Here is a 13,466-nt window from a genome sequence, read left to right on the forward strand (position 1 = left end):
TCTTTACACCAGGGGAAGTTGGGCCAGTTGTGTGGGTCAGACATTAAATTACAATCAGCTTGTGGTTTTCACGCTAAACCTGGGAGGCCTCTTCTGTTAGGGAGGGAAGGTGGACAAGTGTACACCATGGGCACTCCCTAGGGTAGCATGCGTGGCCCGTGGGTCCACACTCTGTCACACTGAGAAGTGCAGCGGCCGCCTTCACATCTGCCCATCCCGTTGGCCCCGGGATCCTGGGGTTCACACTAGCTGCCGGCCTCCTGTCTTGCCTCCTATTAATCCAGCAGCTTCTTCGAGTTGGGTGAGTGAGGAGTGGGGGAGACAAGTACAGAGGTGAGTAGGGAGACTGGAACTCCTCACCCCCGCGGCTCTGGAAAGCCAGCTCTGAATGATGCTTGTAACAACACGGCAGGCCTGTTGATGGCTTCTTCCTTGGAGCAGGGATGGCCGGTTCAATTTAAGAAATGTTTAAGAGTCTCCTGTGAGGGGCCAGCATTGTACCAAGTGCCGATGGTAAGGGGATTTAAAAGAGTGCTGAATATGAGAGCTAAAAGCCAAGAGTTATAAAAGTTCATTGTTCAGGTTATCCGCTCGTGGTTTCATTTTCCCAGTAAAAGAGAACAGATTTTAATTGTCATTCTCTTCCATGGAGTTCTTGAAGGTCTTTTTATAATACATATTCAGTATTCATGGCGATGTACGTTGAGGTAATTAAAACATGGATGGGATAAGGGAATATGGAAGAGATAACCAGAAAACTCAAAGAATATATTTAAAAATTAAAGTTCTAAGATCGCAGGATACCTCGGTGGCTCCGTGGGTTAAGCATCTGCTTTTCAGCTCAGGTCATGGTCCCAGGGTCCTGGGATCAAGTCCCGCATCAGGCTCCTTGCTCAGCAGGAAGTCTGCTTCTCCTGCTGCCTCTGTCTGCTGCTCCCCCTGCTTCTTCCTCTCCTTCCACCTGCTGCTCCCCCCCCCAAAAAAAGTTCTAAGATTGCTAAATGATTAAAAAAAAAAGCTATTAACTTAAAATGATAAAAAGACCATGGACGGTCATGATGTGAGATGACCCATCAGATGGTAACCCTTGTTCATTTCTAGACATAGCACGTGTGTGGGTGTGGAGGTGAATTAAATCTGTGGGTGACCTGAAGAGCTCATTATTGTCTCTCACTGTAATTTCCTTTCTGCATATAGTTGACAAGCTGGAGTGTGGCCCCTCTTCCTGGTATCGTGGGCTTTTTAGTGACTCTCCCCTCACCTGCCTAGACACCCTCTTGATTGCTGGGTCCCACTGGGGTGGCCAACGGATAGAAGTATTCAAGAGCACCTGAACCATTTACGAGATCGGACCAGTTGTTTTCCTTTCTTTCTTTCTTTCTTTTTGTGTGTGTGTGTGTGTGTGTGTGTGTGTGTGTGGCTTGCATTGTGACATCTGCCGGGAGATGCTAATTACAGCAATTAAGTAAAATGAGAATGTAATATTGCTTAGCAACCCAGTTACCTAATATGTAATTTCACTAATTTGGCGGAATCTGTGTGCTGCAACTGTTTTTGTTTTAATTAAGGATATTAATAATAATGTTTTTGTATGGAACATTTTATGCAACACTCTCTAACACCCATCCAGAATTAGATTAGTGCATGAGCATCCTTTGTGAGACAGGTTTTTTTTGTTTCTGTTTTTCTCAAAACCAGTCAGGCAGAGGGATATATCTGAAGAGGCAGAAACCGTGTGCAGTCTAGTACCTCAGTTATTGGTAGAGATGCATTTTGCCTGGCCTTCTGTGGGAATGAGAGGATTTCCTACTGCCAAGTTCCCACAAGTCTCAGACAAAGAATTTGACCAGTGAATGGGTTTATCCCACAGCCACACTGAGCCATGTAGAATCCTCCTTGTGAGCCACTTTGGGCCATTGCAGTAATTTAGAAACATTTCACCCTTTTTTTTTTTTTTTAATGTGGGTGAAGGACCCATTTATATTTAAATGTAGGTGGCTTGGATCCAGCTAACCATGAATGTGAAATCTTAAGGACTTGTTTGTTTTTGTTTTTGTTTTTGACAAAATGGTCACCTTCTACTCGAAGACCAAAAAAGAAGAAAAGAAGATAACTCTGACTCCCTAAACAACCAAGTCACTGCTGAAAACACTAGTTGCTAAAGGTAGATTGGAAGGAAGGAATAGGAAATGAATGTTAGGCTAATCCCATAAAACATCACATCCCAGTTACCTTTCTAGATCCCTTTCGCCAGGATTGAATTAATCTGGAAACGAGCATATCGTGGATCAAAATCCAAGTCTTTGGATCCAGCATCAGCTACTGTTTCACGTGGATAGAAGACCCAGGGTGGGAGAGAAGTCAGGGTATCTCATGGCAGCCCTTAATCACAGACTTCGTGGAAAAGAGTCCACCTTGTATTCTGGCTACTCATTTCGCAAATATTTACTGAGTGCTTGCCACGGACCTGGAATTGTTTTGGGTTGTACACGTACAGCACGGAACAATCCAATAAAAATCGCTTCCCTGATCAAGCTAATGGTAACAGTTGCTTCACCTGTGTATTCTGTTCCAGGTGCTGTTCCATGCAGTGTTCACATAACTCATTTCATCCTTAGCAACAACACAATGAGGTAGGCATACAGCTATCCCCAGTTTGCATTCGAGGAATCCAAGGCATGGAGGGTGTAGGTAACTTGCCAAGGTCCCCCCGGTTGGCAGAGAGCCGGGTTGGGCTCTCTGACTCTGCTCTGTCCCCTCACATCCAAGTCTTCATTCTCCTGCCCCACTCATGTTATATGGGCCTTTCAGTGGTTCAGTAACTCATATACCCAGATAATAGGAAATGTAGAGTCTTGCTGGAGTCTGTGGCTTTGGTTTCAACCATGGGAACGTGTGTTTGAATTCTATAACCAGGGAACAAAGCATGTCCTTGGGCTTCTCACGCAGGTTCCGATAAAACTTAGAAACTGGGTGTGAATTGCAACTTGAAAGCCTGTCCCGGGCTGCCTGCCCGTGTCTTCTTCCAACTGAGTAAGAAAGTTATCTTCTCTGGGGAGAGAGCATTTTCTTGGTTGCTGTTGCTTCGTCCCTGCCACAGATAAGAGACAGATGGTCGTATTTTTAAACTACACAAATAGCTTAAAATGTAAAATAATTGAAACATAAATAATAGCTATTTCAGAGTCTCCCTTGAGACTGCAGATCAGAAAAAATCTTTGGGAAGAATCTTGAGAGGAACGTCAAAAGGCTGTTCCCGGCAGAATGGAACAAATTCTGGCAGACACGTTCTTTCCCGATGCCCTGCCTTTCTAAATGGGCACCTGATGACTTTAAAAAATCTTAATGTCCGCCTGACCTTCACCTGCTATCTAGTGTCCAGAATCCAGCTACAGTGATGTGTTCCCCAGTATGGCCTGCAAACGAAGTCCCCATGAAGGGGGCATTTTCGCTGCCCCGTGTTTCATAGCATTTCAGAATAGGTCAGGGTATGTGTGTGTGTGTTTTCCTTTCCAAAATTGAACTCACATTTTTATTTTGTATTTTTAAGATTTTATTTATTTGAGAGAGAACACCCGTGAGCAGAGGCAGAGGCAGACTTCCCTCCCCACTGAGCAGGGAGCCCGGGGCGGGCCTCGAGTCCAGGACCCTGGGATCATGACCTGGGCTGAAGGCAGAGGCTTAACGGGCTGAGCCACCCAGGCGCCCCTGAACTCATTACATATTTAGAACGTTTTTGAAAACTTGTATTCATGGAGTTACTACTCAGCCAACAGAATCAGGGAGAGATGCCGTAAGTCTACTTACTAAAGGCTACTTTAGAGGAATCCATTACTGAATTTGGCCTGGGAATGAGGTCTCAGAATCTACTTTATTCCATGCTCTGAAAATCAGGATATCGTTTTCACTTTTCCAGTCTTGGAACCTCTGACTTGTTCTCCCTGAGTTCCTAAAGATCACTGCCCTGCCCCGGCCCGAGTTTCCCTTCTGCAGCATGTGAGCCCTTACAATTAGTTCCTTGGTGTATATAAGCCTCCCCGCAAGGACTCGAGTTCATCGGAAGCAGCAGGCAGCTCTTTTCCAAGTGCCACTCCATTCTCCGCTTCTGTGTCACTTCACTCAGGCTCCCATCTCAAAAGCATTCTTTTCATTAAAGCAGCAAAGCAAGGATTTTCAAGTCCTATCTTCCCTCAGGCATCTGTCAATATCACTGTTAGCCTGGAGAGGCCAGCTGCGTCTTCCTTATCGTCGCACACCACCGACATCTAAACAGAGCGACTTGAGTCATCCTTACCATCGTCAGGAAACCTTCCCTTGCGTGGAGCCTCCATCTCCCCTCTGCATGACTGTTTCTTTTAAATAGCGGTTTGACTCCCAGTGAAAACAACCTGTCCTTCGCAGTGGACGTGGTGCTTGTGGGTCCTGGTGTTTCTTCATTTGGAACCCAGGTATTGGGTTCTTAAGATCTCAAGGAACTTGGGCAATGTGGCTTCAGCCTCTGTTGATTGGCGGTGCCTGCGAGCCCTGAGTGGTGATGCTCAGGGAACAGTTGGACAATACAGTATCCACTGTTATACAGCTGATTATTATTTAATTGGTTGGATTCGGATGCCAATACAAATTCATCTAGCGAAAGATTTCACGGAACATTTACAAATGTCATCAGGCCACTGTTTTCCTCTATATCTTCCTTGTAGCTGCCACTTCTACTCCCGTGGCAGCCCACATGACTAAAAAGAGGGAAGAGAAAGGATCTTGGTCTTACCTTGTCAGGTGGCCTTGTCTCGTTTCTGCACTGCCATGATTTATAAAACCTCTCTGTTTGGACTTCTCAAGATAGCGTAGCAGTACACGTCCACATCTCTGTGGCTTGTCTCCGGCTTACTACTCTTGACAGAAGCAATTAGTTGGGAGTGATATAAAGAGCAAAGAAATCTATACTTCCAACATCTTGATAGGAATGAAACGACAAATATGTTGACAAATGTAGGGTTCTTTTCTGTCCTTGTGCCAGAATCCACTGCTCTCCGTTGTTGGGATGGGACGGCTTTTACTCCAGGTTCAGCTTCACCTTCTGGAGAAAGACCTCCATAGTAATCAGGTTGCCCCACTGAAGAGGAATAATTCTCCACCCGGCCACCTGACCCTGGTTCGTTTCTTCCACTTGACATCTGCCAGAGGCTGTTTCCGACTTTCTTCCATGTTCTAGGAGTGAGACTCCCAAGAACGGGGACAGAACCTGGAGTGACAAGTCTATGAGAATCAGGGGGAAGAGGGCACTTCTCTTCTTGAACTCCGACTCATCTTTTCTACTCACACCATGGCTAGCCTTGGGTTTGCATAGAGTAGGTGCTTTTACTGTTGGCTAGGACGCCGTAACAAAATACTACAAAGCAGGTGGCACACACAACAGAAATTTATTTTCTCACAATTCTGGAGACTAGAAGTCCAAGATCAAGGTGCTATCAGGGTTGGTTTCTGGTGAGCGTTTCCTTCCTGTCTTATAGACAGCTGCCTTCTTGCTCTGTCCTCACCTGCCCTTTCCACTGTGTGTGTATGGAGGGAGAAAGATCTCTGGCATCTCTTTCTTTTCTCATAAAAAGCCTCCCTCCTACTGGCTGAGGCCCTGCCCCATCCCTGTGCCTTCACTTAACCTTTATTAGCTCATTATAGGCCCTATTTCCAAATATAGTCAACACTCGGGGTCAGGGCTTCAACCTAGGGGGACACAGTTCAGTCCATAGCAGTGCCCCATAAATGCGGGTAGGATATATCAGTGGGCGAATGGCAAAATCTTTATTGATTGAATGAATGAATGACTTTGGGACTTTTTTAGTGGTCATTTGAACAGAAAAGACTTAAACAGAGCAGGAAGCTCTTCTAAGGCCCCTCGGAGCACCCCCAAATCCAAAAGTGCCCTGTAACTTCAACTGGCAGGTCTCAGCATCTCTTCTGTCTCATTTGCTGGAGGCCCGTTGGTACGTGTAAGGGATTAATGAGGTGTAGGTTTCATCCCACGTGGCTCAGTTAGCTTCACGTTGAGATAGGCATTTCCACTGCATGTGTTAAGTCTGAAGAGCTAGACGGGGATCATTTAGATCCACCCTGACATAAGCACGTGCAGGAGAACATAGAAGAGCCCATCTGGTATTCCAAACCCGACTTGACACCAGTGTTAAACAAATGACAGACAAAACACGTATGATGCTCGGTGTTGGAACGTATGTATTTTTCAGCGGAGTGGAAATTTTCAGTGGAATGGAAAGCTTTATAGAAGAAATGAAATCACCTAGTAAATCGCTCAACGTTTTCATGGATTTATTTCCAAGGTTTTTTTTGTACATATTTGAATTGCATACCCAGAGATTTTCCATCGATCTATATACATTTCCCCACACTGGTCATATGTGTTTATAAAATAATTTTCAAGGTCTGTGTAATACTCCACACAGAGGAGTATACCCATACGCATTGTGTGAATATTGGGTGTAGTTCACCTGATATTTTTTAGAGATTTAGTTATTTATTTGAGGGGGGAATAGGGAGGAGCAGAGGGAGAAGGAGAGAGAAGCCCAGGCTGACTCCGTGCTGAGTGTAGAGCCCGACGTAAGGCTTGATCCCAGGACCTTGAGATCCGGACCTGAGTTGAAATCGAGAGTCTGATGCTTATCCAAGTGCGCCACCCAGGTGTGCCTGTAGATCACTCGATTTTAATCTAGAAAAGTATCTTTTTGTTACCAATATGCACATTAGGTAGCGGAAAAGGAAATTTGCTTTCTCCGATTGTTTACAGACAGCGCTGCACGCTTCATTAACTGGTGCTGGTGTATTCAAAGGAACGCGTTATTCAGCATGTCTGTTCTTCAGATACCAAATCAACTTGTCCTTTGACCGAGAGACTAGATAATCCATGCTTGATTAGTGGAAAAATCCATTTCTCCTCTTCTCTTTCATTTTCACTGAATGAAATTTGGTGATGAGACGAATACTACGGCAGCAGTCTTCCTTCCGACGGCTCTTTCCTCATCATTGCTGCCTGTAACACCCCGAGTTTCCCTGTCAAGGACTCCCTGTGCCCTGTACCCAACAGCTGGATACAGGCCTTTCTCATACCTTGTTTCACTGGGTTAATAATTTCATTCCCTATACCCAGATCTGCCAACAGCAAGTTTTCCAATAAATCGCATTTTTCCAGTTATTGGCTTCAATTTTATAGTCTGCCTGGAGGAAAATTAATATTGGTAGGAAATTCACAAACAAGTGACATTCTCCACGAGGACAGTGTATCTTCTTCTCCCTTCACTTGTGCCTCTGTGTTACATTTCTGCTGGCCCTGGGTTGTGGCAGAGCTGACGTCCCCTCGGTGGAAATTTAGGGGTGGAAAGCGAGAACATGCCAGGCTAGAGAAGGCATAAGGGAACTATTGTTTACGGAATGCTTCTTATGATCACTAAACACTGGATGAAGGGCTTAATGTATTTTATGTTATTGAATCCCAAGCGTGGGGGCAGGAATTGCATTTTTAAAAATAAGGATTCTGAAGGTGGAGGCACGAAGGGTAGGGAAGGGGTTATGGGAGTGATACTTAGTACAAACCGTATGCTAGGTCTGTGCCAAACGTGGACAGTTTACAGTATTATTAATACTGTTACTTCATAGAGTTCGCAAATTATTTCAGTTATTTAAGTAATCTGTACACCCCACGTGGGGCTCGATCTCACCACCCTGAGGTCAAGAGCTGCGTGTTCTTCTGACTGAGCCAGCCAGGCGCCCCCAACTGATACAGATTTTAAGATTTTAAAAAAGGAAGAACTAGGTGTATTTCCTGAAGCAACTAAAACGTAAACACCATTGAGTATAAAAGCACTTCTGAGCAACTCAGAAAACACTGTAAACTCTCGGTTTTTTATACCTGTTCTTAATGATTTTTTACCCGGCCCTTAGTCCCTTTAAAACCTATGGCAGGTTTTTGAGAAATGCTTTACTTCTCCTTTAGTCTCTCCTAGATTTTGGAAACCGTGTCAGCACACCGTCCCAGATTTTTCTCTCCATGAGATTCGTGGACCTTCTCTTTTATTATTATTTTGTGTTGAGGTGTAATCGATAAAATTTAAAATACATAAAATAATCATGTCATATACATATATAGTGAAATGATTACTGCAGTCAAGTTAATTAATACACCTAGCACCTTACCTAGTTACTTTTGGGGCATGTATGTGTGGGGAGAGGCTTAAGATCTACTCTCTTAGCAAATTTCAAGTATGTAATACAGTATTATCATTAAGTAGGGTCATCATGCTGTACATTAGATCCTCGGGACTTACTCCTCTTATAACTAAAAGTTTATACCCTTTGACCAACATCTCCCTCATTTCTCCTACCTTCCAGCGGCTGGCAGCCACCATTCTTCTCTGTTTCTGTGAGCCGGACCTTTTTCAGATTCCACGTTTGAATGGTCACCCCCAACATTGTCTTTCTCTGTCTGCCTTATTTTGCTTAGCCATAATGCCCTCAAGGCTCATCCATCCTGTTGCAAATGGCAGGATTTCCTTCCTTTTTAAGGCTGACTACTACATGTCATGTGTGCGCGGGTGAGCATGCTTGGGCACATGTGCCCCTTTTACCCATTTACCCATCAGTGGTCATGTAGGTTGTTTCCGTAACTTTTCTGTATCTTGGATCTTGTGAATAGTGCTGCGGAGAACGTGGTGTTGTAGATATGTCTTTCAGATACTGATTTTGCCTCCTTCAGACATAGTCCCAGAGGTGGCATTGGGGGATCTGGTAGTGCTAATTCTAATTTTGTTTTTGCAGAACCTCCATACTGTTTTCCAATCTGGTTGCACCGATTTCCATGCCCACCGGCAGTGTGCAGGGGGTCCCTTTTCTCCCTATTCTTGCCCACATTCGTTGTCTCTTGGATACTTCTCTATCCTCAATGAATTTTGCAACCAAAAAGCTTTTCAGCGAACCTTTTTCTTCAGGTCAGCATTGCCAAACAACCCTCCCACCATTTTGTGGACAAAAGAAAGCTCCTCGGAGTTATACCACAAGCTTGTTGCTAGAAACTCAACAGCACGCCATGTTTTATTTCACCAGTACATTTGCTTTACAATATTTAAGCTTACGAGAGAAAATAAGCTTTTGGGTTTCCTTTGTGCAGTTCTTAATCTGGAGAGAATAAGCCCTTTGCCTAAGAAAGTACCTCTCCCGTGCACCAAGTGAATAGACGCCTGGAATTCCTCTAACAAATCGTCGTGTTTCTTTCTGTATTAAAAGATAAGGCTGGAAATGCAAATAACCTGGGGAGAGGTAACATTTACTAAATTATACTCGTGCCAGCCTGCAAATTATTGATAGCGGCATTTCTCTCCAAAGGAGGTTGAGATACCAAGGAGCAGGAGAGAGCAGGAGAGACCCAGGGGCCTCAAGGGGACACGTGAGAAGTAGGAGCCGGTGGCTGCTCAGAAGGGTGGCACTTGGAATCTGAGAGTCCTCTTTTCTTCCATCTGGCCTCTCGGAAAATATCTACTGCGCGAGTCACATTTTATGCTGGGCGTGTGTTTTAAAGCCAGCGTGAACATCACGCGGTAAAGATCACCCTCGGAATCCCCTGAAATCTCCCATAAAGCACAGTTCTCTTGCTTCTCTTTCTTTCTTTTTTTTTTTTTTAATAAAGGTTTACTTATTTATTTGACAGACAGAGATTACAAGTAGGCAGAGAGGCAGAGAGAGAGGGGGAAGCAGGCTCCCTGCCGAGCAGAGAGCCCGATGCGGGGCTCGATCCCAGGACCCTGGGATCATGACCTGAGCTGAAGGCAGAGGCTTTAACCCACTGAGCCACCCAGGCGCCCCACTTCTCTCCTTTTCTCAGGAAGCCCAGTATCACTAGCTCTTCTTGGACACAGGATCGCTTCACACAAGGGCACAGATCGCTGCTTCCTCCGGTGAGGCTCCTGCTGGTTTGCTTGTACTTGGACGCTGTGCGCCCATTGGACATGTCCCCAGAAGGACATTGGGCGCAGCCAGATGCTGCGAACCACAAGGAACACAGGGGAAGGCCGTCTGATGCAGGAAACAGTGTCACGCTCGCCCTGGGACATACACATGCCCAGGAATGGAACAGAGGAAGGAACTGACACATTCTTCCAATTGTTCTCTTTTGCGCTTTCTTAATTCTCTTTTTGACAGAGCAAGCATAGTTGAATTTGTCTCGTTAAAAGCATGTCATTCAACAACTCTGCATGTGTCACCAGAAGCAGGCCCCCTGGGCACCTTTAAGTCCCATTCTAGTCCTGGGGACAAGCTGGCTCCGCAGAAGGCAGAAAAACCACGAGGAACACTAGCACGAGACCAGACCCTCTGGGTTTAGGGCGGAAAACCGAGAGCCAATCACCAATCTGGGAGCTTTTTACCAGGTGACAAGTCAGGGGAACACAGTGGTTTTCGGTTTGATGATTTTCTCTCTCTCTCTCTCTTCATCTGTTTCTGTCTCAACAGGCTGGTCCATTCAGGTCCGGGCAAAGGCTCGCCCCAGGCTGGTGTGGATCTGTCCTTCGCGACGCGAACGGGCACCAGGCAGGGGATTGAAACGCACCTGTTCAGGGCCGAGACCAGCAGGGACCTCTCTCACTGGACGAGGACCATCGTGCAGGGCTGCCACAACTCGGCGGAACTGGTCACCGAAGTCACCACAGGTGAGTCCCACCGGCTCTCAGGGCACCAGCGCGCCCCGTTCTCCACCCCTCCTCAGTGTAGTTCCAGGCTTGGCCTTCTGGGCTGTTTGGAATTCTAGAAGTGACCTTAAATGCTTTCAGATTAGGCCACAGTCTTTTCCCATCTCCATTCAAAAAAGAGTTGGTCACCTAGAGAGTCAGAGGTCATTTTCCTACCTATGACCCCCCGGGGGGCTTCCTGCAGGCACCAGCTTTGAGGCACTCAGACCGACTAGCAGGGTTCTTGTTGTTAACAGCGGAGACTGACTCTGAGTCATTTATCACAGAGTAAAATTCTTGGAAATAATAATTCTGCTAGCTCACGGAGTTGATGGGGGAAACTGGGCACCAGTTTCTGAAAAAGAGCAGAAAGCAGAGGCGTGGGTCGGGGTGGGGGTTGGGTTTCAACAGCAAAGAGCAGAGCCTTGAGAAGAGACACCGGTGCCCCTGGTCTGAGTGTTGACGCCGGGGCGGGACAGAAGGAGCGCACAGCGGCCCCGTGCATGCCGAGCTCTGAGAAAGGACTATTTACATGGATTACATGTTTGTAGAAGGAAGACATATATATACGCATATATATGTATACACACACACACATTTTTTTTTTAAAGATTTTGGTTTTTTATTTGACAGCGACATAGTGAGAAAGGCAACACAAGCAGAGGGAGTGGGAGAGGGAGAAGCAGCTTCCCGCTGAGCAGGGAGCCTGATGTGGGGCTCTCTCTGTCCCACAACGTTGGGATCATGACCCAAGCCAAAGGCAGGCTCTTCAGGACTGAGCCACGCAGGCGCCCCAGGAAGACTCCTTCTATACCGTCCTATTTATTGAGTGTTCTCAGGACATGCCAGGCATTTCATATAATGTCTCTTGGTGTTTTCCACACTATGAGAAACAATCCTATTATGGGTCCAGAACTCAATGAGTCGAGGCAAGACCAACATTTAAAAAATTAAATTAAATGGAATGCACATATCAGTGTAAATACTGCTTAGATTTGTGGAACTTTGGATTCAGGAGTGTGTGTGTCCCGCGTCACAAATCATTGCCTTCTCTCATCGAATCCTCCCAATTCCCTTGTCAGTCTGACTTTACCAAATCTGGAAGCAAATCCTTAAGAAAGGTCAAGTAACTTGTCCAGGATCTCACAACTAATAAATGTCAGGACCAACTTGAACACTACATTGTGTCCTTCTAAAGCCCATTCCTCATTGACTCCAGGGCCTACCGAGGCCTGGACGCACTGCTGTAGCGCTGGTCAAAACCCAGCAGTTCTGTTCAGGCAGCTGTGATGAATGATTTTCATGCCACTCTCCAAATCAGATGATTGATAGGTGATTGATAGGTGACAGGCAGATAGATAGAAATGCATCTGTATATAAATATATAGATAATTTAATTTTTTACTGGCCAAAGATAAAATTAGAGACTAGAAACTAATATGAATTTCAGCTAAAGTGAATAAGCTAAGTATATACTGTAAAATCTTGGACATCAGGACACCCGGGTGGCTCAGTCCATTAAGCATCCAACTCTTGGTTTTGGCTCAGGTCATGATCTTGGGGTCATGAAATTGAGCCCCACATTGGGATCCACACTCAGCACAGGGTCTGCTTAAGATTCTCTCTCCCTCTCTCTCGGGTCCTCCCCACCTCTCTAAAATAAATAAATAAATCTTTTTTTTTTTTTTTTTTTTTTTTAAATGGTGTATATTTGCTAAGGTGGAGTCCACATGAACCCGGTGATTTTCAGCAGCCCCCACCATGTACAGTTAACAGTGTCGTTGATGCTGTTGCTCCTGGTCCTGAGATCTAGGATTGTTTCTGGTTCTGAGATTGAAGGCCAACCTCTCTTCCACGTCTCCTGCCGTCACTCATAACAAGGGCGTATGCGACAGAGTAGCTGCTCTCCTCAGCAGCAGTCTTCCAGAAAATCCACCTTTCAGTCTCACCAGCTGCTTCTTACAATACTGTCCCCTTTCCCTCTTCTGTCGTGTTTTCTCCTGTGCTTTCGCTTCTCTTTGTCTCTGGGGAATCAGTACAAGGAAACAGCCATGGTGTGGGATGTAAGCCAGAAAGCCCTGGATTCAAATTCCAGTCCTATCTCTCTCTCTTTCTTTCTTTCTTTCTTTCTTTCTTTCTTTCTTTCTTTCTTTTCTTTCTTTCTTCCTTCCTTCCTTCCTTCCTTCCTTTCTTCCTTCCTTCCTTCCTTCCTTTCTTTCTTTCTTTTTTTTTTTAAGATTTTATTTACTTATTCATGACAAACAGAGAGAGAAAGGCAGAGGGAGAAGTAGGCTCCCCACTGACCGGGGATCCCAATGTGGGGCTTGATCCCAGGACCCTGGGATCATAACCTGAGCCAAAGGCAGACACATACAACCCGAGCCACCCAGGGATGCCTCCTATTTCTTTCTTAATCTCTTACTTACTCTTACTCGAATATCTTGTTTTCTTCATCTGTAAAAAGAAGGAAATAATAGTACCCACCTCACAGAGTTGTTGTCGAGAATGAAGAGAAATAACCCACATGAATCTCCTGGCCCAGTGCTTGACACATAAGCTCTCTCTACGTATTATTATTAACAGTTAGTTGTTACCCTGTCATTATGTCCCCAAACCTGTGCTGTCCAGTATGCTAGCTTTTGGTCCTGTGTGTCTATTTCAATGTAATTAATTAAAACTAAATGAATTCCTTAATCACTTGAGCCCCATTTCCAGGGCTCAGTCACCCCCTGTGCCTACCTAACGGCT

At 45.4% G+C, this 13,466-nt stretch overlaps 1 protein-coding gene across 1 annotated transcript in view; it reads left to right on the top strand.

Annotated features, from left to right (window-relative positions):
* Positions 1-13,466, top strand: part of SNTB1 (syntrophin beta 1) — a 228,459-nt gene that overhangs the window by 207,948 nt on the left and 7,045 nt on the right. Inside the window, exon 5 of the mRNA XM_082721779.1 lies at positions 10,504-10,700. Coding sequence (XP_082577905.1) covers positions 10,504-10,700 — 197 coding nt within the window. The remainder of the gene's footprint in view (positions 1-10,503; positions 10,701-13,466) is intronic.

This window comes from Mustela nivalis, assembly GCF_964662115.1.
Source record: "Mustela nivalis genome assembly, chromosome: 2".
Classification (NCBI taxonomy): Eukaryota; Metazoa; Chordata; class Mammalia; order Carnivora; family Mustelidae; genus Mustela; species Mustela nivalis.